This window comes from Alosa pseudoharengus, unplaced genomic scaffold (assembly GCF_046254945.1).
Source record: "Alosa pseudoharengus isolate Yale_2024_CS ecotype anadromous, Long Island Sound unplaced genomic scaffold, YU_APseudo_1.1 YU_APseudo_1.1_scf_9, whole genome shotgun sequence".
Lineage (NCBI taxonomy): Eukaryota > Metazoa > Chordata > Actinopteri > Clupeiformes > Clupeidae > Alosa > Alosa pseudoharengus.
In genome coordinates, this window is record NW_027468881.1 from 20,170,379 (window position 1) to 20,197,584 (window position 27,206).

The 27,206-nt window shown below is 44.4% G+C and overlaps 2 protein-coding genes across 7 annotated transcripts in view; one reads left to right on the forward strand and one right to left on the reverse strand.

Annotated features, from left to right (window-relative positions):
- kmt2d (lysine (K)-specific methyltransferase 2D) overlaps positions 1 to 4,140 on the forward strand; it is a 44,525-nt gene extending 40,385 nt beyond the window's left edge. For all 6 annotated transcript variants that reach the window (XM_076277473.1, XM_076277467.1, XM_076277472.1 and 3 more), the window contains exon 55: positions 661 to 4,140. In XM_076277473.1, the coding sequence (XP_076133588.1) occupies positions 661 to 753 (93 nt within the window). In that variant the 3' untranslated portion in view covers positions 754 to 4,140. The remainder of the gene's footprint in view (positions 1 to 660) is intronic.
- Positions 4,141 to 6,108: 1,968 nt separating this feature from the next.
- On the reverse strand, positions 6,109 to 25,543 carry acvr1ba (activin A receptor type 1Ba). The gene is made up of 9 exons (XM_076275540.1): positions 25,390 to 25,543; positions 13,033 to 13,272; positions 12,224 to 12,472; positions 11,434 to 11,664; positions 10,800 to 10,967; positions 10,493 to 10,649; positions 10,090 to 10,214; positions 9,784 to 9,914; positions 6,109 to 9,258 (listed from the first exon to the last, which is right to left on the reverse strand). Exons 1-9 carry the CDS (start codon positions 25,478 to 25,480, stop codon positions 9,133 to 9,135), a joined length of 1,518 nt encoding a protein of 505 aa, XP_076131655.1. The 5' UTR covers positions 25,481 to 25,543; the 3' UTR covers positions 6,109 to 9,132.
- Between the last annotated feature and the right edge of the window lie 1,663 nt (positions 25,544 to 27,206).

Sequence of the window (27,206 nt, forward strand, 5' to 3'; positions counted from 1 at the left end):
TTAGTGTGTGCTTCACCTCACTGTGTGTACACTGTGTGCTGTGTGTGTTTCACTAATTCACGGATTGGGATAAATGCAGAGACCAAATTTCCCTAACGGGATCAAAAGAGTATATATACTTACTTACTTATACTTATACTAATTACTTCTGACTATAGTTCTCTCGCGTCAACTAACGATAGCTAGAAATGCATCAAGAAAACACAGGGAAAACACTGTTCAGTCCACCATGTCATGATAATGATCTTCTCATGAAGTCATGATTGGCGCTGCGCAGCACCAGTTGTGATATTTATCCTACTGAGTGTCATCGTAGGTAATGTCATGTATGAAAACTAGTATTGTTAGGCAATACTATAAGTGTCAAGTCCAGGGCAGCTGAGGTGAGGTGATGACATCATCAATACAGCAGATATGCGGTTTCGCCGTCCAAACAAACTCACAAGGGCTACGGTTTCAGATTTTTCCACCCTCGGACCAGCCTCGGATCCCGCCCCATCTCTCTCTCCCACTCACTTCCTGTCTCTCTGTTCACTGTCCTGTCACAATGGAGGCAAAAAAAGCCCCCAACCCCCCCCCCCCCCCCCACAAAAAAAAAATATATATATAAAAAAAAGTAAGCATCGTCCTCCATTACTTTCTCTCTGTCTCCCTCTCCAGCTGACCTATGACTACCAGTTTGACTTTGAGGATGATCAGCACAAGATCCCCTGCCACTGCGGAGCGTGGAACTGCAGAAAATGGATGAACTAACAGGGTGGAGCGTCGGGAAAGGGGACGCATGCCTCCCTCCTCCCCCCTGTTGCCACCCCCACCCCACCCCTGCGCCAAAGCCTGTCGGACCCTACTCATCACTCAGTTCATAAGCTGTCGTCAGACTCCAGGCTGGAGGCGAAAAGGGTCGCCTCCCTTCACTGAAAGACAAGACTTTGCATTTCTCAACCCAGGAGCCAAAGGTCTGAAGGGAGGATACCCTTGGAAGATGCCACCTGTTTTGCGCAAGCAGCAATGGTGGCCATGCTTGAATAGATTTTTTGTTTTGTTTTACTGTTTCGTGACGTTTTGGAATAAACAATAGCACCACCACCAATAACAAAAACCTTGCTTGCCAAAAGCACCTCTACTTCCTCTACTGCTCTCCCATAATAAGCTAGCTGACTGATTGACTGACTGGCTGGAATCAATCCTTTTTACACTTACCAAAAGCCCCCTGATTTTAGAGATCATATCAGTGTGTTTGTAGGGTAGTAATAAGTGAAGAACGTTGATTTTTAAAGCCATTTCAATTACTCAGATGAACTAATAAGACTTTCACTTGGACCTATTGTATCTTTTTTCCTCGTTGGTCTCTCTCTCCTCCACCATCCCGCCCTTCCTCCCACACCCCCGGTGCAACATTCTCTCCCACCAAGTCATCAATGAAGATGAAGATCAACTAGGATATATCAGCAAGACAATCCTGGAGGGGCTCCGCACAGAACTGGGTATCTTTTGATGGATAAGATGTAAGATAATATAAGAGTTGAGATAATATTTGACCTGTGGCTTCACAAAAGGCACCAGATGTTTTATTTGTATGGAGTTCAAAGGTGGGTTAGCTTGACCCCTGTCTACCTCATTGAGTTTGTGGGAAGTGACTGCTTTGTACAAAAACTGTTAAGTGCTACTGTGGAAAGGGGAAGGTAGGAATGTGTTCATGGTGAATGCCTTCTCGGATAAGCAGGGAAACTTAAGCAGCAGGTTTGCTTCTCATCTTATCTGTCAATATAAATGCGTTCTTGTTTGTTTTGGTTTTCGCTTTCTAGTGATTTACAGTAGTGAGCCACATTTGCTATCTATTCTAAAGCCTCCACACAAGCAGGGCTTTGGTTAGAATCATGAAGCATTAATCTTGATGTGATCGCATCAGCGGGTGATTGGGTGTCGTGAGTTGCGGCCCCACCCTCTGAGCGTCTCGTGTAGCTGATCTTTTTGTGTTATTCTCTCCCACGCTTTTGCAAAACAAATCTAAATCTTGCAATCATGTTTTCTTTTTTTTTTTAATTCAGTGTGTAAACGCACAATAGAAATCGACTTGTCTTGTCGCGGAGGGCGGAGCTAATGATGTGAATGACAGGTTCCACAGCCTATTGAATCATGGGTGCACTTTGAAGTTTTTCCTCCTCTCTCGCTTTCTGATCATGGTTCAGCTAACCTCAACTGAGACTGTATGCCTGACCACCTCAGGCTTTTTGTAACGGCAAGTCCGATGTTTGATGAAAGGTAACTGATGATGCAAGACTACTATTGAGTTTGAGAGCGTGTTCTCCCATTGCGTAGAACCCTCACCCCGCCAGCCATGCGGTGTCATGTCATGTAACCATCCCCCAGCATTATCCTACAGTATGCCTCTTCCCTTGTTCTAGTTGACTGTTGTAAACTTACTGTAGTGAGTCTTTCTCTGCCATAGCCAAGCCAGTGTGTTTGCCCTCCCTGTACTGTGGTTTTGATGGTGGTAGCACCCACCCCCCCCCCCCCCACACACACACACACACCTCCCCTATGAAAGGCTCCAAGCAATGGCAGAGAGAGACTATAAAAGGGCATTTGCTTTCTTTTCCTGTTGAATTTTTTCCTTTTTTAAGTAAAGTAATTTAAAAACAAAAAACTGAATTTTAAAGTCTTCAAACCAAGGAGTCTCTTAAGAGGAGTCTCCTGAGGCCCATGCTACGTTATGTTCCTCCTCCCTCTGACTTAGGACCTCATATTAAATAATAATGGAAAAAATGCAAAATGTACAAACTGTAAATACGAAAAGGGGGGGAGGGGGCAAGAATCTCCAGCCCCTTTTTAATCAATAAAAATCAAATTGTAGAGAAATAAAATCAACACAAATCAACCACTGGATATCGTTTTATCAGAAAGATTAAATGTGTGTGTGTGTGTGTATGTATGTATATGTATATGTATATATATATATATATATATATATATATATATATATAAATATATGTAAAATCACAAACAAAGTACTATCCTGATATGTATATGAACCAGAGTGTTTTTTGCATTTATGTGTTTTTCTATTAGCGTTTCTATAACACCACAAACAGTTTGACAAAAAACACAACAAAAAAAAACAAAAAGAGAAAAAGAACGTGTGCTGGATTTCTTGTCTTCACCGGTGACCGATGAGTGGTTCAGGTGAATTTGAAAAATGTATACAAGTTTTGCTGATTAACTATATTTCATCAAGGGGAAAAGCGGTAAAATGGTGCATAGCATTTGTGTATTTATGTAATATTGTTCTCCCTATGTTTCTACTTTGATTTATTTATGCTACTGCTTGTAAACTTCAGAAGATAACCTGTCCTTGAATTAGGCGAAATTGGAATTAGTAGACTCGGTAAATGGCAAATCTTACAACTCTTGAAGATAGTTTTGATATGATTGGTGTTTGTTTTGTTTGTTTTTGGTAATGATTTCTTCCCTCTAGAAGTGAATGTGTTCATATATATACATACATACATATATATATATATATATATATAGCTTGTGAATTGGCTACATAGCCTGATGTATGTTATGACTTGATATTCTACAGTATCCCCATATTTACCCAAGAAAGAATTGCACTCAGCATCTTATGGAGTTCTTCTCTTTAAAGGTTAGATGTTAAAACGAGTATCAGAAGCAGTGATATAGCTATATATATATATTTTTATGTTTTCAAGGGAAGACCATAATATAAAAGAAAAAACACATTGGCTCTCACTGGATTTCAGCCTGCGATTTGTTCTTACTTTCTGTTGAATATTTTAATTTAAGTTTTTTTTGTTTTTTTTTGCGTATCTGCATATCTTTATAATTTAATAAAACGAAACGGCTGAAGTTGGTTTTTTAACGTAACCTACTTTTTAAGAAGATGTCGCATCTGTACAGCAGACCTCTTTTTAGGGCAGATGAATAAATGATCATTTTTATTCTATGTGGCATGTTTTGTATGGATATAATTTTGAATTGTACATATTTTTTGACGACGCCAGAGGTTGCATCTCTTTATATACGGCTTCCCCCTCCCTCCCTAGCCCCTTTCTCCTTCCATTTTTTTCTTTGTCTCTGCTCTCTTGTAAAGGAAAATAAATGCATTTTAAATATAAACCGTGTCAGTGGATGTACAATTTCATCTTCAAGTGACAGGGCTTTGTTAAAATGGGCTTTTCAGGAACTTCTCTGTAAAAGATGCAATACTAATAAGATGTAATTTTACGTTTATACATTACTTGAAAATTTCTTCCGCTAAATGAATAAATGTTAATGAAAGATTTTCAAACTAATCTTGAAAAGATTTGCATTTTTTACATGGTTTTCACATAACTTTGCAGGAACAGAATGTCGTCCAAAGAATCTGAGGGCCATTAGTCACGTGTTGACACGGCAAACACGTACAATCATGTCTGACATTTGGTTTACATAATAACAGTCGACAACAGCGGGCCTTCACAATTGTACCAGTTTCCCCACATACTCTGCAGCACACACGCCTTTCTACAAAACCTCTAGGTGTGTTCTGAACACAGTCCACGCTGGGAACAAGCCCTATATAAATAACAGGACAATTGTACTTACTCTTCCCTGCCTCTTAGATCATTCTTTAAAATTAATTATGCCAGCGTTTGTTTATTAAGACCACCATACTTTGTCACATCTGGTCACAGTGTTATCTTCTGGTTCAAGTAAAAGGAATGGTCACTACAAGATCCTGTCCCCCAAATGTATCCAGGTTTCACATAGTATAGATGTCAAAAATGTATCTTCAAATACATTGCACCTAATGACCACTAGGAGGAGTCTTTAAAATGTCATGTAAGGTCAACAAATTCAAAGCAGATGCTTCACATTCATAAATAGAATGCTATATGGGGGAACTGGAGTGGGAGGCCAATGTGTTATGGATCAGCTACATCTCACCACACATGCATTGATTGATATGAACTTAGTCTTATTCAGCTTTAGAAAGTAAATGTTTATAGTTTTTGCCCATTGCTTACACACTAAAAATGAATGCTTAGACCAAAGCCTCAATGCTTAAACTTCTTGTACCTGTGTAACTATAGCTTAAACACATTTTCTGCTTTGCACATTATTTGCAATTCTGCAACACACTAATTGCGAAACACTACACACGGTTTCTTACATTAGACACTTTGTTCAAAAATGAAATCTGTTATCATTGTATTGGGAAAACACTTCCATTCAAAATGCAAGCACATCTGGTAATTGGTAATACCCACACATACATACCTGATAACACTTACAGAGAAAATCGAACACCAATCAGTCTGAGGCATAGCACTACAAATAGACTTCAGGTAAGGTTCAGGTTCACATGTGTACTTTAAATTGAGTACCCGTGTACAGTTCTGTATTTGCCCCTTTACTCCCCATTTCAAGTATATGATCACCAACCACATACCTGCATGCCTCTTTTGCAAGCAATGGAAGGGGCATGCAGAGACATTGATGTGGGGTCAGTTCAAGATATGGCACACAAGGTGATATTTTCCCTGTTGCCTAGCCTGAAAGTACATCGCCTGCGATGTCGATGAGGACTTGTGGCCAGATCTGAACAGAAGGCAGAATTATTTAGACATTTTTATTTGTTTAGGGTACATTCAGTTACAGCATTGTATTGATAACTGTGATTCTATTTTGCTTTATTTCTGTAAGAAAGTTTTTTTGTAAAAGAATGTGATTACTGCAGAAATTTAACTTTTGAGTTTCACAGAAGACAAAGTTTGAGAAAATGACAAAAAAAATACAGTATGTTGCTGTTGATTTGAAATAATAATTCAAATGGTGCATGTCTGTATGGTTTTGTTGCAATAATTACATTTTTAGAAAGGATTATTGAGTTTTGATTGCAGTGTTTCATTTTGGCATAGATAGTTGTTTATCTCCAAGTGCTATGTCTTATTTGGCTGTGTGTAGAGTTTTTACATAATGAGCCAAATTCTGCAAAAAGTGTGTAAGCATAGGCAAAAACTGTATTCACACACTGTGGATATTGTGAATTTTCTTGGACTTAGGAGGGGCAACATTTGAAATGACCAAAACATTAAGACAACATTAGAAAGTAAATGTTTATTAATGCATCATTCGAATACACATATTCAAACTAATCCTGAAAAAACTTGCGTTTTTGACATGGCTGACGGGTTTGACTAATAACTCAACTTTGTCAACACAGGCGCAGAATGTCATCCAAAGAATCTGAATGGCATTAGTCACATGTTGATACACCAAACATGTACAATCATGTTTGACATTTGGTTTACATCATGCCAAGTTGACTCTCGCTAAACAACAGCGGAACAGCCAAACTGTGCCAGCTTCCCCGGATCCCCTCACACCCTGTGTGGTACACACCTCTCACCACAACACCTCCAGGTGTGTTCTGAACACACAGACGACGACACTGACAACAAGTTCGACATAAATAACAGGACAAGTTTACTCTACACTCACCTGCATCTCAGATCATTCTTTAGGCAAATATTGATAACCCAGTGTTTTTGTTTATGCAGAGCACCATATTTCAAATGAGCAGTCACATTTAGTGTTTCAGTTCAAGTGAAAGGAACAATCAATGCACCGAAATCCTGTCCCCCAAATGTCTTTAGGCTCCACATAATGTGGACACCAAACATTAATTGTCAAATATTTTGCACCTAATAATGACCACTTCAAGGGTTCTTTAAAGGGTCATATAAGGTAACCAACTGATGTTTGACATTCATAAACAGAATGGCATGAGGGGGTATTCATGGAGGAGGTCAGAGTAGCACAGCCAAGGAACACCGGACACCAATGCAGAACTCCCATCTGTCCCAGTGCTGGGAATCGGGACCCCTCACCTCTACAGGAACAGGACATTGGTGGTGATTCACAACAGGAATGAGCGTTTTATTGGATGGTTGGAGACCTACTTACATGGACTTAATACTTCCATGCGTGACCAGCAGCCCAAGCAGTTTTAAATGAAAGAAGAATCTAACTAACTGTGCAAGTAAAAATGTCTTTACTACAGGTCATGGCTCCAAATGACAACAAATGGACAGCAACAGGAGGCAGAGTAGTAGTTTAGATCAGTAGTACCTTCAAGTTTGTTTGGAAAGCTAAAAATACAAACAGTAAAAAAAAAGGTATATTTGGAGTAGTTGATTATAAACAAGTGATATTGATTAGCTAAAAGATGCAATACTTTAGAATACAAATATACATAATGCATGAACTAGGTGGTGAACCAGCATTTAGTTCTTATTCAATCAACCTTATTTCCAAAGACATCTCACAGTGCCCAGACAACAGAATCAGTATGTGAAACCACAGACGTCAGTTCCATCAAAGATTGTCATAAAGGATGATTTCCAGGTATTATTAAAAAAAAGAATTTTTTTCATAAATTTAAAAATCTACTTAAATCAGAAACCAAAGTATGAAAACACTTTCTTTCTCATTACAAGACAGTGCAGACATAGTAATTCCCCTTCCCTAACATGTCAGTTTCTCAGTGTATGGCTCTCCAGCATATCACGCAGGTTTGATTATCTGACTTCTGTCACTTCTATCAGCCATTGTTTGACAGTGACCTGGGCCCCATTGACAATACTCCCCTGATTAACATATCACAGTGAACGAAAAAAAAAAAAAAAAAAAAAACAGCAACAAAATACTATATATAAAATATTAACAAATAAATAAAATGTCAATCACCCCCAAAACATTGAACAAAATAAAAGTCCAAGAAAACGAATCATGGACCACATCAAGAGATTGATCCATATTAATTCAAATCACAATAAAATCATTCAGACACACGTGCACAGCCACACTGTTTGCAGCATTGTAGTGCTGTGACTGGGATTGAACCCAAACAGTCCAAACCACATCTCCACGCCTTATGGCCACCTTACACCAAACAACTTTGACAAGATTTGGTAAAGATTCTTGAAAGATTGTACTTTTTTAACTAATGCCCCCCTTTCAAGCTTTCCTCAAAAGACTCCAATCTTTCAAGAATCTTTCCCAAATCTTGTCAAAGTTGTTTGGTGTAAGGAGGCCATAAGCTGTAGCCTGACTAATACATTGCCATTTGGAAGGTCCTCTCATACAGAAGGTCTTTCCAAGCACATGTGTGTAGTATACCCCTAACCCCTCCTGCAATTTTAAATATTACATCAGAGCTATAATACGAAGTCTATATACATATATATTCACATACACACTTGAACACAGTCACAGACATCAAGGCTTGCTACATCCCTGCCTATGCTATTGTAATGCATCAGACCTCAAGAAGGAAAGGGTGTCTGCCTTTTTTCCTTCACATTCTCTACAACTGCAGTAGCGCATAACATGGTATGAGAAAAAAAGTGGAGGAAAAAAGAACCCATATAACTGTGGACAAACTTTTTAGGTCTGAATTGTAGTGTAGAGCTACAACCGTTTGTCTTAAATGTCTCTCACATAGTCCCATTACTAGAAAATGGCAGGGAGATCAAATAAAGGAGTGGCAAGGTTTCGAACTGTAAGAGAATTTTTAAAACAAACAGCTATTCACTGTACATTAGTAGTTACTGCCATGAAACGCGCAGAAAAGAAAACCCATCAAACACAAAATAAGGGATCCACAAACACTGGGCGGAGAAGGTGGAGGAGTGCAGTGGATGAGGAGCAGGGGGCCCTCTGCTTCAGGGACAGGAGGCCCAGGTGTGTGGGGAGGAGGGGGAGGATGTAGGGAGTGGTCAGCCGGTGGGTGGAGTGGCTTCAGAGTCGGACGGATCCTGAAAGAAGGGGATGGTGTGCACATGGAGGGTTGGTAGTGCTGGGTTGGAGTTGGAGGTGGCGAAATTGCTAGATTCAGTAGTTTGGGCTAAAAAAGGTGAGGTAGACCTCTTTACAACACAGAAGTGTGGCTTTGAAAAAACTGGCAGGGTCTTTTTTTTTCCATAAAATAAATCTTTCACTCTGTCTTTTCTTTTTCACTCCCACTCTCCCAGTTCAGAGTCTGTGCGCTCTCGGCTCGGTTGGTGCGTCTCTGTGGAAGTGTCCTGCAGGCGAAGCCGGTCCGGACCGCCTTCCGAGCGCGTCTCACATCTTCACGTCTTCCTGGACACTAAGCTGGGACAGGGTTTTTTTGATGCGCAGGGCCGTTAGCCTCGCCGCACCATTCGAGTACCAGCACTCCCGCATGATCTTCCCCATTACTCGCAGTGCCTGAAACACACACACACACACACACACACACACACACACACACACACACACACACACACACACACACACACACACACACACACACACACACACACACACACACACACACACACACACACACACACACACACACACACACACACACACACACACACACACACACACACACACACACACACACACACACACACACACACACACACACACACACACACACACACACACACACACACACACACACACACACACAAAATAGATATTTGAGCTTATATACCCAGGGTTGTAATTTATTTAATTTCTTTAAATGTCAAGTTATAGGGAGTATTGTACATCATCAATTATTAATAAAATTAACATATATCTGAGATGGGACAGGGGGAAGAGATGAGGTATGTAGCATATGATGTCATCACACACAGGATCAAGTCATTCACTCTTCTGATGTTCTTGTGAATTACAATTTAAGACAAAATATATATATATGCAGGACAGTCCTTCCTAATCTAATGGCAGCTCTGTTCTTACCTCATAGCTCTGCCACCAGTTGGGCACATTGGGCCGCAGTCTCTGGTCACACACCACCTTCCTCATCTCCTCGATGGACGGGTCCGAGGGCACCAGGTCGTAGTAGGGCAGCTGGTACTCTTCATGAATACCTGTGAGGTAACAGCCTGCTTTATACCCACTGACACGAGCCAACCAGAACACGCCTAGGACAGCATAGGCAGCTACAGCAGCACTGGATTCCACAGAGATCAGATAACTCAAATATGTGGGTTCAAGGAGTTCTGAACTTCCATATGTACAACGAATGGCAACATTGTATCTCACCTCCAGCATTGCAGCGCCTCGCTATCTCCCAGTATACAAGACCCAGGGCATAGATGTCAGCACACTTGAATGAATCAAAGTGCTTCATATTGATGGTCTCATCCAAAACCTCTGGAGCCATATATCTGAGATGGGACAGGGGGAAGAGATGAGGTATGCTACATATGATGTCATCACACACAGGATCATGTCATTCACTCTTCTGATGTTAATTTAATTTAAGACAAATAATATGTATATTAAGATTTATTATATACATATATGTATCTAAATATGTTTAATTATAATTTAAGACAAAAACAAACAATGCATGTTGTCCATGTTACCCTGTATAAACACAATAATTCTGTATGCTGGGTAAAAAGCTGCAAGGACAGGTCATGTTTACGGGATCTCTTGGTACCTCTTTGTGCCCACTCTCTGATTAGGTGCGATATCAATGGTGTCAGTGGATGACTCGTGCCTCACTGCCAGTCCCAGGTCAGCGATGGCACAAGTGGCGTTCTTCTTCACCAGGATATTCTTTGACTTGAGGTCACGGTGTGCTATACCAGGCTTTCCTATGGAGAAGGCCATAATAGTCACTTATTAGCAATGGTTTGATTACAGCATGTATTGGCCATTCAGAAACACTGATACCTCTCATACTTTAGAAGGAGGGCCCCTTACACACACACACACACACACACACGGGGGGGTTCCGCCCTTACCCTGTGTGCCCAGGATCTCCATGTGCAGGTGGGCCAGTCCACTGGCCGCAGACAGCGCCAGCTTTATCATGCCCTCGATGGTGACCGAGTAGTGATTCAAGTAGTCAAAGAGTGAGCCATGCTCGTGGTAGTCCGACACCAGCCACAGCTGTGTCCATGTACCATTGTCTGGGACGGGGAGAGATGGAGAGGAGAAGGAGGAAGGGAAAAGAGAGGATATCAGAACAAGGAAGCTGTAGGCACAAAGAGATAGGCTAGACGATTTGCATACTTGTGTTTATACAAAATGCAGGAACAGATATTGATAACATGAAATGATATGGTGAGATTAAACCATAGTAGCAGGTCAGACTGCTTCACATCTGCACTGACTGCAACAAGAACCTTAATTCTAGATACTCTGGTGGGCCTAAGGGTCTTCTAAAACAAGGGTTTTCAAGCAGTTGGCCATGGCCCGCTGGTGCTCCATGAAGGCATTGCTGGTGGTCCCTGACCATGATTTTATGATGTTTCAATTAAGTACACTTAGTGGTGGTCCACAGGTTGTTTCCTTATTTGAAATGAATCCCTGAGTCACAATCAGTGGAAAAGCCCCTTTTTAAATATGACCTGGAGGTGTTAAGATGGCACTCACCCTTGTTGTCTGCGGCGATAAAGCCCAGGATGTTCTCGTGCCGGAGCATGATGGTCTGGTAGATCTCCGCCTCGCGGAACCAGGAGCGCTCCTCACGCGAAGAGAAGATCTTGACGGCCACATCACCGCCTCGCCACTTGCCCCGCCAGACCTCGCCGAAGCGCCCCTTCCCAATGATCTCCTGCAGGACAATGGTCCTGGCCACCGTCCTCTGCACGAACAGGGGGAGGCCTGAAGGAAGGGGAGAGATTAGAGGGTGGGTCAGATATAGTCAGTCAACTACTGCATATGAAGACAGTCATCTGGGTGAGGAGTTGTCATTCTAGTGAAGAAATTAGATTAAGTACTCAAACGTGTACAAGGTTTCCAGTGTTGGTGGTAAGAAATTCAAAGGATTGGTATAAAGGCTTTGATGCTTGATTGCTATTTGTATAATACAACTTCTACATGATCCCAATACTAACGTCACACACCTAAAGCTGATGACACGTTGCAACTTCGAGAAATGTTACAGAAATTGAGGAATTGAGGATATGTTCCTGAGTAATGCTGTTTGGGGACACTCCCGTTGATATTGATAATTAGTAGCTAATTCAATCATCAGTAGGCAAATTCTCTTGATCATCAAAAAACATGGAACTGGCTATGTGGTTGCCTAGCAACATTGTTCGAGTTACCCCATGTGTCATCACCCTAAGCGTAGTAATTAAGATTTGTAATCACGTCTGGCACTAATTTAACTATCAGAATATCTCCCTTCACCTAGCTGAGCAACAATAGCTGAACTCACCTGAGCCAGAGCCAGAGGTGGACATATCAAAGATGAGGTCCTGCAGCGTCTTGTCCTTGGCGAGGTAGAGGTGGTCGCAGGACGGGTCCTCCACGTCCAGCCGCTGCCGGTGGTTGTAGGTGCGCTGGTGGTGCTGGAAGAGCAGCACGCCCACGATCAGCAGCAGGCACACCAGGATGATGGGCCCGGCGATCACCGCCACCAGCTCCACCGGCCCCCAACTGCTTAGGGCGCTCTCCTGCTCCGGCACTGCAGGGGAGCACAGGCAAGATAGGCCAGCGGTCACCACACAACGCCCTTACAAATAAAACATCTCCACCACCACAAGGCTGACAGAGGACAGACCACTCCATTTAACTTGACATTTTCGATCTCTTTCAAATTAAAGACTTTTGTGAGAAATTCAAAAAGCTGTAGCCTTACAGCTACTCTGTTGTTGTGGACTGGGATCAGGCCCTCTTAGTAGTGCTTTACCAAATCGAATTCCTTGCTTTTTTTTTTCTCGTGTGGAAAAAACCTTGGCAATAAACGATTCTGATTTTGAATTGTTGTTATCAGACACCAATAGAGAACTCGCTTCACAATGACTTATAATGGGTGCATAAAGCTTATTAATACCCATAATCAGATGGTGTGTGTGGTTTTATGGATGAACATTTACCCCCCCCAGCCACTCCATTGACCTTGTAGTCATTTCCCCTCCCATTCATATCTCCCTCTCATGACTGACTGGCAAGCGGACGAGGCAGGGCGAGGCCTGTACAAACAATGGCCCCTAGAAGACAACACAGTTTCCTTGATCCGCTCACCTGTGGGCATCTGGAGGTCGACGCTGTTGCAGTAGTCGGTGTAGCAGCAGTGCGTGTTGAGGTAGCCCTCGGCGCTCAGGCAGTAGAAGGGCTGCCCCGGCGGCATGAGGTTGTCGCGCGAGATGCAGATGCGCACGTGCTGCTCCACGCCGCCGATGTTGGACGTGGAGGCCATGCAGGCCCCGTCCGTCTCACACTCATAGCCGTTGCTCTCGCAGTTGGTGCAGTTACACCTCAGAGCTGTGGTAAAAAAAAAAAAAAAAAGACAGGAAGGAAGGCCAGAGAGGTTCAGTGACACAGCTCAGGGACATGACTCACTATCACACCGTGTGCCTGATATAGCATCAGGGCATTTCTTCAGAGATAAATGACGCTAGAGAGAAGGTTGCAAATACAGAACTTTCTGATAGCAAGTCTTTAATTGGAAAGACAAGAAGCCATCTCTAAATCAAACAAATCAAAAACAAGCATCCAAGTAGAGTCCTGTCCTGTCAGTAGAATTCCCAACTGCTCTGCTTGCTGTAGTAGTACAAACCCTCCAGCAGGGGGTGAACACAGATTAGGAAACTTGTGAGGTGACTGTACAGAGCTGCACAGAGCTCGACTGGTGCCAGTCGCCTCGGGGTCTGTGCCGACACGCAGTCTCCCACCCACCCACCCCCCTCCCTCCCTTCCAAAACACTGCATGACATGAAACCAAATCCTTCACTGCAGAGACCCAAACAAAAACAGACTGCGCCTCCAGACGAGACTGCCTGCCCGGCCTGTGGCCTCGCCGGATCCCCATTGCGGCACTAGTGGCAATGGCCAGTAAATAACCGGGGCCCAGCGTCTTGCAGACGCCCATGGGTCCCTTACCCAAACAAATCATTACCTCCGCATGCAGAGGTGCATTAATCGTCTGGCATAATGACCACCGATCAGATGGCCAGGGAAGGAGCTCTCAGCTCCATCTTCCCCTGATCTATTTAAGGGTCCAGGAATGGCAGGGGCAAGGCCAGAGCACCCGCCTAATGGACTAGTAACAGCACACTTTAGTCGGGCCTACTGTAGACAAGGACTCCAATTCCCATCAAGCCCCCATAACTGCTCTGTGTGAAGGCTATTTCAGTGGTTTACTAAAAGGACACGCGTGGACACTCCGCCTCTGGATTACAAAACAGGGCCCAAGCATTTGAGATAATCTACTCAAGGAGGCTCCACTGGAGAAACCTGAGTAAGGTGGTACAATCTTGGCATTTCTGCTTTAAGCCTCTGTGTGAATGCCTATGCTTTTTACGTGTGTGTGTGTGTGTGTGTGTGTGTGTGTGTGTATGTGTGTGTGTGTGTGTGTGTGTGTATGTATGAGTGTAAATGTGCAGTGCTGAAGTGTTTGGAATGGTTTCTGTGGGCTGAGTTCTGTTTAGCTGTAGGAGGAGGCTGAGGTCAGTCTTGCTGGAGTTGGGGGGAGGTGGACAGTGAGGGTGGATGTCTGCCACACGTCACTCACACCCCACTGTTATCAGCCCAAAGCCCTGCCACCGACGATGGAGGGCCACTTTACACTAATTGCTTCGATCTAAGAAGAGAAACAACCCCCACCCCCCCTCAGAAAAAAACACAGGCCATCTAGGAGAGGAAGTGACACACCACAGTGAACAAAAAGGATCCGGGACCCAGACCAGAACTGGGCCTATATGCCACTGTCTGTATCAATCATACCCCAACACACACACACACACACACACACAGAAACGGGAGCATTTAGGACAAACACACACACACACACACACACACACACAGAAACGGGAGCATTTAGGACACATTAGACCATGGCGTCCCTTCCAAAGCACACAAAGCAGGTTTATGGGAAGGTCTGTGGCTAATCCGCTCTTCTTTTCTTCCAGATCTTTCCTCCCGGTGCACTCAATAGCCTGCTGTTTGTACAGGCCCTTTATTTGCAGATCCCCGTTTCACCACCCTCTCCCTTGGATCTGTCGCGCTCAGAGCCTTTATCGGTCTCTCTCAGCCTCTCTGTCTCTGTCTGTGTCTTTCTCTCTCGCTCTCTTTTTCACCCCTTTTATGTCTCTGACCTGACCTCCTTCAGCTTGCTCATACTTTAGGGAAGAGAGCATGGTTCGCCCTGAAAGGTCTTACTCACGCCGTTTCCTCCCTCGCTCTCCCTCCCACTGATTGCGACATGCATGACATGCAACGAAGGCCTCACCCGTACCGATCAAAAAAGGGAACGGTTCACACACTCGTGTGCACGTCTGCGTGGGCGAATTTGAATTTATGTGTGTTTGCGAATGTGAAGGGTGTGTGTGTGTGAGTGTGAGAGTGAGAGTGAGAGTGAGAGTGAGAGTGAGAGTGAGAGTGAGAGTGAGAGTGAGAGTGAGAGTGAGAGTGAGAGTGAGAGTGAGAGTGAGAGTGAGAGTGAGAGTGAGAGTGAGAGTGAGAGTGAGAGTGAGAGTGAGTGAGAGTGAGTGAGAGTGAGAGTGAGAGTGAGTGAGAGTGAGAGAGAGTGAGAGAGAGAGAGAGAGAGAGAGAGACACACAGAGAAAGACAAATAGTGTGAGTTGGAGTACACTACTTGTGTAATATTCTCGGCAGTTGTGCTGAGGGACAGGAGTGCCAGTAAGCGCCAGTGGAGCGGCTCCAAGTTGTGCTCGCTTGCGCAAGGAATTTCCTGCAGATTACGCAGAGGTGACCAGGCCCTCATCTATGAAAAACAAATCTGTGAAACACATGGCTGCTGCCCTGATGGAGCTGCCAAACTATCACCTAAACAGGTCGCTGGAGAAAAGGTCAGCCATAAACACGACCGCAGGATCACACACACTGTCTCACAATGGCCCTGTGGCTTGTCTGACAACAGTGGTTGGAAGCACAACGCTGTTCGGGAGACCTTTCTGCTCCTGGCTTTAACAGCACTAGCCAGCTACCGGATCAGGAAGAGCTGCGAGAACTGCAGCACAGTTCAGTGGAATGGGGAAGGTTGTTAAATGCTGCTGACACACGCAACCGGAGAAAGTCCCTCTTTGGACAGAGTCTGAGGGGGCAGGAAGAGCTGCTAGACATCCGTCCTGTCGGGCATTAAAAAAAACCCACCACCCTGATTCTTCCACTGCTTACTAGAAATCTGGACCACACAGACACACTCTCATACTCTTACATACACATGCAATTTAAAACACACTAAACAGGGATGGAGGAAAGTGTGGTGACGAAACAGAAATTTGGCAAACATGCTCACCACAAATACGTAAACATAAGCAGCAGATGTTCTGGGACAGCTGTACATACTGAAGCTCAGGACATCATGCATGCCGAAGTGATCCCCACCCCCACACACACACACAATTCTGAACCTCCCCTCTGGCCCATGCCTCCTCTGCTCTCCATTCCAGGTCTCCTGACCTTCTGCAAGCCCGCGTGAGGTCTGTGGCTGACCAATGGGTTAAGCTGTGGTCGCTTTTTCCACCTGTGGATGTAGCAGCAGCGCCACACTCACCCTCACCGTGAGACGTTGGGTGAAACCTCGCCATGACCACATCGGCCACTTGATAAGACACCACCCACACACACTCCAAACACACACCAGAGCATCAGACCACCTTCACACTAGCAGTTTGTATTCTGCCCTCTCGTGTAGTCACGGTTCAGAGCTGTCCAGTGGACACCCAAGCCAAAGCAGCTCTCGGAGGGGGTCATATGTTCACATAACGGCCCCGGTGCCTTCAGTTCACAGATGGACGATTCCCACTCCAATGGAGGCCATTACACTTCCAGCGCTAACTAGCTGTGACTGTCATGAAATCACACATTATCCTCTCCCAATGGAGTGGAGCAAGATTTGACCAACACAATTAAGCATATGAAAACGTAACCCGAAACACCACGCTCACCCACAGAAAGGCCAAACAGGACTGTCGAGGACACTCCACCCCTCACTATTAGGAATTGTAGGAAAGCACGCACGCACGCACTCACTTATTTTGGGGCTCTTTTAAAGTTGGCACACAAAAGCATGCGAGAGTGGGGTAAGGCGGTGTTGGGCTCCGGGAACAGCGTGAATGTGGCTGAGGTGGAACCCTCTTGTGTGTGCACATAATTGGTGGCCTTACACTGGGCCTTTGTGTGAAGATTAGGGGGACGTGAGGAGGGATTGGGCTAGCTGTGTCTGAACAAAGAGCGGGAGTGGGGTGGGGGTGGTGGGAGTGTGTGAGTGTGTGTGTGTGTGAGTGAGTGAGTGGGGGTAGTGTGGAGGAGTTTGTGTGTGGGTCTGAGTGAGTGGGGGTAGTGTGGAGGAGTGTGTGTGTGAGAAGGACTGGAGGGTGGAGACTGCGTGGGGGGGGTGAGGGAGAGAGTTGGTGTGTTTGAGGAGGGGAGTGGCGAGCAAACGGGCGTCGGAGTGGGAGGGCAGTGAGTAGCAGACCTGCGCGACTCACCACAGCCACAGACTGAAAGTCTCACAGATTGAAAGGGGGCTGCAGGAAGACCCTGCAGCTGAAAAAAGGCTGGCAGGAGCGGCAGGCTGCACCAGGACTAACACACAGACTGCAACTGCAGGGTGAAGGCGCCTAACGACTGGTACAGCAGAGAAAAGTCACAGTTTGTGAGCAAGTGTGTGTGTGTGTGTGTGTGTGTGTGAGTGAGGATGAGGGGGGTGTGGGGGTGATTATGAAGCCCCCCAGCTGTGAAGTTTGTGCTGAGGAAGCAGCTGCGACTGTCAGTAAAAAAAAAATACAACAGTCTAGTCTAGACTCAGACTTAAAACAGGCCAAGAAAGAGGAAAGATAGAGGAGTGTGAGCGAGAGAGAGAGAGAGAGAGAGAGAGAGAGAGAGAAAAAAAAACAGGCTGCCTAAAAATTGGTGTTGCCAGCGCTAAAGTTCCTGTCATTCCACACTTGTTGAGACAGGAAATGACAGACACAGCGTGGCGAAAATGAATAAAAAAATGCTCACCATTAGCAGAGATGTTGGAGAAGGAGAAACCGCAAATGGTCTTAACACAAACAAGCCCATGTGGGCCGGGTGGGGGTGAGGAGGGGGCCTGCAATGACTGGACTGGACTGAACACAAGCCCACCAGCTGCTCCTCCTCAGAGTGAGAATCTGACGGCGCGAGGCGGACTGGAGACGAGAGCGAGGATTAGCCCCTACGACAGAGCACTTCTTTACGATTTAACTACTGGGGGCCGCCTCGCAGCTAAATCATCCCGGCATTAGAGAGAGAGAGAGAGAGAGAGAGAGAGAGAGAGAGAGAGAGAGAGAGAGCGCACAGGGCTTACTCACTTTGCAGGCTTAACACTAATGACCAACTTCCTGTCATCGAAGGGTGTTTTATTTTCGAGGGCTGTGTGCGTGCACACACGGTTAACCTGTGTAATGTGTGCTTCCTGCCTCCTTGGGCTTGATTTGGCTTCTCTTCTCTCTCTCTCTGTTGCTCGGGGCAGGGGAAGCAGAGGCATTAAGCATGGTGGCTGTCACGGTGTGGTTTGCTGTGTTTTTTACCCAAGATGCACTGCTGAAATGAGATCCATAGAGTGGCCAGACAGGGAGCTGATTAAGATGCGCCGACGCCACCAGACAAGGCACACACACACACACAAACACACACACACACACTTACGTGTATGCATGCACAAAGGCGCACACACACACACAAATCAATGCAAAGGAAGGAGGGCAGCCTTTTCCGCTTGCTCCCTCTGCCTCCTGCTCAGATTACCCGCTTGATGGCCTGGCGGAGGCATTTTACTCCACAACTGCTGGGGCTCAAGCTTCACCTCTGGGACACCTCCCTCCCTCCCTCCCTCCCTCCCTCAAACACTGCTCTCCTTCTTCTACATGTACACAGCATAATAATAAATCTAGCCCTGGACTAAGGAACATACTTCATATGACATCACTCTTCATGTACTTTGACTGTGGTGTAATTAACGCAGCATTCCCTTGTTTTTTCACTTGGGGTGGAGGGGGGGGGGGCAGCAGGAGGATATCTTATTCTACAGGAGGGCAGACAGGGAAGGGATAGGGTGACAGAAAAATGGATTTGGGGAGAGGGGAGGTGGGAGAGGGCGTCGGTCTCAAAACGCTGAGCCATTCCTCATTGCTACACACACACACACACACACACACACAATGAGAATCCCCCTGACACAGGTCGGGTCAGACAGGGGCTAGTATGTCTGTCAGCACAATTAGAGCCGTCCGTCGGCTGAGGTCATTACAGAGGTCATTAACGGAGCATGTCTGCCACAGCCCCAACCCTGACCTAACCCATGGACTACAGACCACACACACATACACACACACACACCTCTTACTTTCCTTCATCACATCTCCTGGATGCTTTCCCCTCCTGGCTCTGATCTCATAGACAAGCGCACACATGCAAAACATGACTTGATGTGCTCTCCTTTGATTTCCATAACATTATTCTGACATTCAGCCCCTCGCACGGCACCTGGGCTAATGCTGCGAACTCCCTGAACCGCTGGCACATGGCAAGTCTCTGTGAGTAGGCTGAGGAAGACGACGGGGAAAAAAACAAAACACTGTTTATGCTGAGTGATTACCGTTTCCGAGTTGTCACTAGTGTTGCACGGTGTATCGATAAAAAGGTATCACGATGCCTTCACGCAAAAAAACATACGATTTCCGACGTTTTTAGAATCGATACTTTATTAAAATAATAACGTTTTATGTCTGTGTGAACTGCTGCTCTCACTGCTCCTGTCCTTGCACGCATCAAGGCAAGTGGGCGTGTCAAGCAGGCAGCTCTGAGTGAGTGAGTGCGCAGCCAACCTCAACATAGTTCTTTGCCGACAGTCCTCGGCCTTGTGGATAAAACAAAAGGTGAAGTGAAATCTGGAACTATTTCGGATACATCGCGAATAGTGAAGGCAAGCCATCAGGTACACAGAGGTTTGTAAAATATGTTTCAAATGAATTTAAAAGCAGTAGGCTACGCATGGAACTTGGCTAAACACCTCGCAGACATCCCAACATTTTAAAGAGTTCAAAGAACGACAGGTTAACGAATATGCTATAGAAAAAACACGACTACATGCAGTGTTGGGAAGAATACTTTTAAAATGTAATCAGTTACAGAATACAGAATACATTCCCAAAAATGTAATGTGTAACGTATTCCGTTACATTACTCCATCTAAGTACCGTATTCTAAATACTTGGATTACATAAGCGCTGTTTTACATTTTATCAAGTGGGAAATCAAGCTGCTATTTCAGTTTGTAAGACCCACAGGCGATGTCAGCAAAAAACCCACAACTTAACTTTATAGGATAAACTGAAACATTATACATTTTGTTAATGCACAAGATCATCTCACAGAAATATTAGAATTTCAGTTCAAAAAGCCCAGAAATTCATATGAGAAGGATTCTAAAAGTAACCCCTTGTAATGGCCAAAGTAACTGTATTCTGAATACCACTCATTGAAAATATAACTGTAACTAAATACAGTTACTCATATTTTGTATTCTGAATACGTAATCCCGAATACATGTATTCAGTTACTCTCCAACACTGACTACATGGTTAGTGCCAAGTTCTTCTCCTAAGTGAAACGAGTAGGCCTATGGTTCTCTGGGATAAAGCGAACCTTCCTTCATCAATGAATTTTGACGAGACATAACGAGCTGTAATCATAGGGTGCTAACGTGATGAAAGCGCAATGTTCACGCCAGAATAACCATATCTTGTAAACAATCTATTTCATGTTCGGTCAGCACTACTGGTAATATTTGTCATGGCATGTAGACTGCAATTTGTTCAATAATTATTGCCCAGATGTAGGATAGGCTACCCGAAATGCGCTAATTAAAGCCCACAGCTAATACCACCAAAGCGTGTTGAGTCCTAATAATAATAGCGGCTTATTGTTACTGGTAGCAAATCATGTTATCAAAGAAATAGAGGTAATATATGAATGCACACAGATATATTGCAAAATGCAATGGTGTAGGCCTATCTGACGAAGACCTGGTTGGAACGTCGTACTTGTACACTGGGCGCAAAGAAGACTCACATTTTTCCCTTTGCAACTGTCAAAGAAATCCCATGAACACGGGAAGGCTAGCCTACATCAGATGGCCTAAAGATTAGGCCCCTCTGCATGCAGTAATTTCAACACTGACCTTGATCTAGCCTAGTTTGGCTATTTAAAGCTACTTTTTTTGCCAAAACACAACACAATGTAAATTAACTATAACAAATAATAAAGGACTTAATCACACAAAGGGCCTACTATTTTACTGACTATAAAATAATAATAATTATGTAGGAAGTTTAGAAGTTTAGAACCCAGAATTGACCTGCACACTACAAAAGTGCACCGAATTCAACACAAATGACTTAATGCACTTGGAGGTATGAGTCCTTTCTTTTCCAGATATCTTAGGATTTCGCCGTAGTATCATTTCAGTATTGAGCATCGTGATATTTATAGTATCGTATCGAAGTCATAATTTTGGTATCGTGACAACACTAGTTGTCACACGCTCAAAGCACCATTAAATGCCTTTCAACTGTAAAACAAAGCAAGAAATGATCTTAACCACACCATTTTGCTTTTTAAAATCCCTCTCACACAGACTTGCACTAATCCCTTTCAGTTTTTTTTTTTTAAATATACTGACGACCGGTTGGAACAGGTACTGTAATTTAAGGCCACACTTTCTCTATGAAAGTGGGCAGGAGAAACGGATCCATCCATTTTCTCTCTCTCTCTCTCTCCCCAGTGTGGCCCTGAGTGCTGATACTGCACAGGAATCAGACACAGCCATGGCTATACAGCTAACCGTGGAACCAAAGATAAAACCCAACTGAAACAGTTCATCTCCTGAGAAACTGTAGTCAGGCCAGCACCCAGCACCACATGAAAGAGATATATGAAGGAGAGAGAGAGAGAGAGAGAGAGAGAGAGAGAGAGAGAGAGAGAGAGAATGGGGGAAAGAGAGAGAAAGAATGGGGGAGAGAAAGAGACGCACCCTGCCTTGAGGCCGCTTGCCTGCCTTGCACTCTGTGCCTGTATCACATAGCTGCTGCTGTTTTTCTTTATGTATATGTGTGTGTGGGTGTATGTGTGTGTGGGTGTACGTGTGGGTGTGGGTGTATGTGTGTGTGTGTGTATGCGCTCACAATCCACACAGGGACACAGAGCACACAGCCCAGGCTCTGAAGGGCAACGTCGACGGATGAAGAGAGTTTCGAGGTCGTCAACATAACACCTGCCTCAGCCACACTTCTCGACTGAGTAACCACACCGCTATCCAGTCACAAGCACCCGTCCCTGTTAGGCTACGTAGATGACGTGAGGTGAGAGAGAGAGAGAGAGAGAGGGACAAAGTAGAGAGAGAGAGGAAGAGAGAGAGAGAGAGAGAGAGAGAGAGAGAGAGAGAGAGAGAGAGAGAGAGAGAGAGAGAGAGAGAGAGAGAGAGAGAGAGAGAGAGAGAGAGAGGAAGAGAAAAGAGAGAGGAAGAGAGAGAGAAAAAGGGACAAAGTAGAGAGAGGAAGAGAAGAGAGAGGGAGAGAGAGAGAGAGAGAGAGAGAGAGAGAGAGAGAGAAAAAGGGACAAAGTAGAGAGAGGAAGAGAAGAGAGGGAGAGAGAGAGAGAGAGAGAGAGAGAGAGAGAGAGAGAGAGAGGGACAAAGTAGAGAGAGGAAGAGAAAAGAGAGAAGAAGAGAGAGAGAGAGAGAGAGAGAGAGAGAGATTTGGCTTCAGAGCCCCCCCAGTGAGCCTCAGACTACCCCCATCTTCTCTCAAGGCTCCATTAGTATTAAAACCGTGGCATGGAATGGGCCCAAACTCCTCCACCACCACCCCCTTGTCAGCCACAGCTGTGCAAACCCATCATGGGTCTGCCTGGCCCCAGTCTCTCTCTCACACACACACACACACACACACACACACACAGGTGTTATCCATCTTAACAGGCAGCACTGGACGAACGTAAACACGCACACAAAACAGTTCACCTTAAGCCTTATCAGACGGTCAATGTGCGGTGCAAGTTTGTGCATCACTGAATCTTCTCACAATCTGACAGTGGAAGGTTGCAGACCAATTCCTGGATGTAGGATGAATCACACGGTCTCAAGTGTGTGTGTCTGTGCAGGTATGTGTGTGTCAAATATGCAACTTCAATATACTGTAGCTGGGTGTCTGCACTGAAAAAGATAAACAAGAACAAAAAAGGAAAAAGAAAACCCTTGAGTGCATCTGGTTCAATTCTCATTGAGCCTTCCCTCACAGATTGTACCATCAGTGTGACAAGCTGCAACAAGGGGAACATTCACAGGTAAAGAAAAAAGAAATAAGAAGAGTTGTGTGTGTGTGAGTGTGTGTTTGTATGTATGTATGTATGTATGTATGTCTGTGTGTGTGTGTGTGGGGGAGGGGGGTAGACTGAGTCCTGAGCTCCAAAGGACTGCTACAAGAGGAAACAAATGTTTAGGTTTCTCACAGCAGCTTCTACCAGTCAGGGTTGCAACACAGTAAAAACAAAAGACGTTTCACACAAGGATTCAAACTATTTCTAACAGTAGACACCCAGACTGTGCAGTGTTGACAGAGCAGAAATCCTGTAGGTCACCATATGCCAGACCACAGATGTATTCATTTACATTCCGAGTGTGAGCAAAATGAGCCTGGGTCGTACAAAAGGGGGAGTGGGCCCCCTTGACCGGACAGTGAAAGAGGCTCATTGCCAAAATTTCCATCACAAAAGATCCAGACTACAACTTTGACTTCTGTCTGGGTCGCCTGAATACACTGAACTCCAGCAGCATGCACGAGCTCATGGTCATAAAGAAGCCTTTAATTTTTAACAGACGCTGGGGGGTTACTGATTGTCTTTCAAACCCGCTCCTTATCCAAAGACATGAACCTACGCGCACAATTTCCGATTTAAGCATCTATAGTAGTATATACTCTTTTGATCCCATGAGGGAAATTTGGTCTCTGCATTTATCCCAATCCGTGAATTAGTGAAACACACTCAGCACACAGTGAACACACAGTGAGGTGAAGCACACGCTAATCCCGGCACAGTGAGCTGCCTGCAACAACAGCGGCGCTCGCAGAGCAGTGAAGGGCTAGGTGCCTTGCTCAAGGGCACTTCAGCCGTGCCTACTGGTCAGGGTTCGAACCGGCAACCCTCCGGTTCCAAGTCCTAAGTGCTAACCAGTAGGCCACGGCTGCCCCGTAAATCTTAGGAGTTGACCTGTCAATAAGTCATGAAAAAAGCGCATGACCAATTTAATGTTTTTCTAGTAAAGAACATTGTCCAGGCATATTCAACATGGACAGCACCCGGCCTGTGCCCTCGCCCCACGTTACCACATGGTGAAGCTGTAAGGGCAGACTAAGTTGTTCGCGGGACGCCACTCTATTGTTTTGTCAACAACAGCCACATAACAGTAGCGCGCTGATATTGTGATAATAATACCAAATTACTGTATACGTAGGTAAAAACAAACGATAAAGCGATTTGGGAAACAATCATTGTATGCGTAGCCTACTAAACATAATTTATTTAAGGTAAGTTGGTTAAAAACAACGTGTAGGCTACGTTGGGCTGAGCTGAAACAGCATGCACGCACGCAAGTCATTCACATGTAGAGGATCTCACTCCTGGCAAGTAGCTAGCCGACTAAATACATTATTCACTTTAGCATGTTTTACTTGACCGTTTCACCAGATGCTTAGCCTACTTGACCCATCCTGTAATTATTATTGTGATAGTTTTTATTTTATTTTTAAAGGCTATTCATTGCCAACCGTTCTAGGAAGGACCTAAATAGGTTGCATAGGTTAAGCCAACTTTGTCTGAGCTATTTAAAGCGTCCCGTAATTATTGTTATCAGATCAGAGTCATGAAACGTAGGCTACGTATAGACAGGATTTTTAAATGATCAAAATGGGTCTGTACATCCACAAATAATATTTCCTAATTTAGAAGTTATTTGACCCCGATATTTCGGAGTAGCCAAGCTACGAGTTCAACTGCTTACGTAGTAGTTGCCCACAATAACAAGCTAGCCGCTTAGCAAATCCTGATATGACGGGCAATGGTTAGTAATCTATTACTCCATAAAACACATGAAAGAAACAGATACGTTTCATCAATTTAACTGCTTCCCTCTTTTAACCGCACCGCCAACAGAATCACACGAACTACTCATTTAGGCTTGCCAACTAACAAATCCCACACAACGCCATGATGAGCGACAGGCAATGCTACGTCCAGCCCAGCCGCCCTCTCTCACCGCAATAAAGTAAATAAATACACTATGAAAGACTCGAGATTACAGACATGCATTGTAGGCTACGGGGGCATTTCACTTACCATTACCAATCGCTATCAGGACGGACAGAACAATTAGCGTTAAAGCAGTTCCTTTAGTAGACATGACTGCAGGATTCCCATCGCTTCGCATTAATGCATTCGGAGTGTGATATTGACAACAGAGCGAGACCTAACACAACCACAAACCATACACCGCCAGCCAGGCTCGCCAGGCTTTGATACAGACGCACTTAAAGGGGTGTGCTCAATTTTAAAGGGGAGGGCCCCATGCATATATTCTTTTGTTGTGGTACGATTTTTTTCCTAGTCTGGAGAACCGATAGGATTAAAGCGTCTGAGTTTTAACATTTTAAAGGAAACATTATTCTTTGCCTCCACGAGGCCTATAAAATATTATATTTCTGATTGTGCTATAGGTATAGCATTTGGCATAGGATAGAGTATTTTGTCCATTTTTTTCAGAACTTATTGTAACAGTCGCTTATAATATCATATACACATCTTAATAATGTACGATACATTTAGAATAAAGTCGGTTTTCCCTCAATAGTAGGTTATAGAACTCTGTAGGTTGATTGACAGAGACCAGTTCCTGGCGCTAGAATGGCTAGAACTACCTGCCTTGAACTGAAGACAAGCAGTTGATGATGCCAGTAGTTTCCTTCCTGGACTGCACAGCTCTTTGCAAGATAAAGTTCTGATTGCTCTCAAGGTTTCAATAATCTGTAAATGTAAAAGTTAACTATAAGCCAGAAAGCAAAGGTAAAGGTCAACCAGAGTTGTGAACAAATAGGCCTATGACCTGGCCTAACCAAGCCTCTGATTGAAAGGCAGAGTTAGATGACTTAGGACTTCCTGGCACATTCACCAGCTCTACAGTTTTCAGAGCAGATTCATACCTTAAAATGTTTACTGTTTCAAGATGGCAGAGCCGTAGAGAAACTCGTGATTTTAATATTTGCTGAGGCGTTTGATGCCACCCCACCCCCCTCCACATGCTCTTTTAATAACCACATGACACAGGAAAAAATCTGCTCCAGAAACATTAGCTATTCTGGGTATGCAAGATTAAGTATTATTTAATTAAGCAGATACCTTAAGATGTGGCTAATAGCATACCAAATCCTGATTGCATTACAACCACCAGTTGCTTGCTCACTATAGCTCCTTGCAAGAACGTCCACATTTTGAATAAACTCAAATCTTTCCACCACCAATCTTTCCAGATATGTTTGTCTAATTAGGTTACTTTGAACATACTTAGGCCGGAGTTACACAGCTGTCATGAAGCTTGTCAGGTTTGCTGATCTCGTAATAAAGTCATCTAAGTCACTGGCTGTTCCCAATGCATATTGTCTGCTTTGTCCACACATGTGGCACCAAGTACATCCATTACAGTAAGCTGCATACCAACTGGACAGCCTATGCAGTAGAGATGAGGAGAGAGTGATGGATCAGGGGTGGGTTGGGGCCGGCATGGTCAAGCTCCGAGGCAGTGTGGAGGCCTCTGTACTCTGTTAAAAATAACCCCCCTTTCTCAGACCAGACAGGCTGGGGCTTTGAAGGAGTATTATCTCCCCACGGTCTGCACAGCACAGACAGATACACCCAGACACATGCACACTCAGATGTGGGCGCACTCACAGACACAAATCAATGACTGTCCTATTCTTGGCCTATAGGATCCACTGGCCCTCGAACAAAAGGATCTGTGTATAACTGTCAGTTCACCTACAGTCAGATATACATTTTTCTGGATTTTAAAACGTCAATACAAAATAAAATGTTCGATTTGATTACTTGTCTTCAGCTCAAGTTGTATGTATTCTAAAAATAGTGAAAGAATTGATACTAGG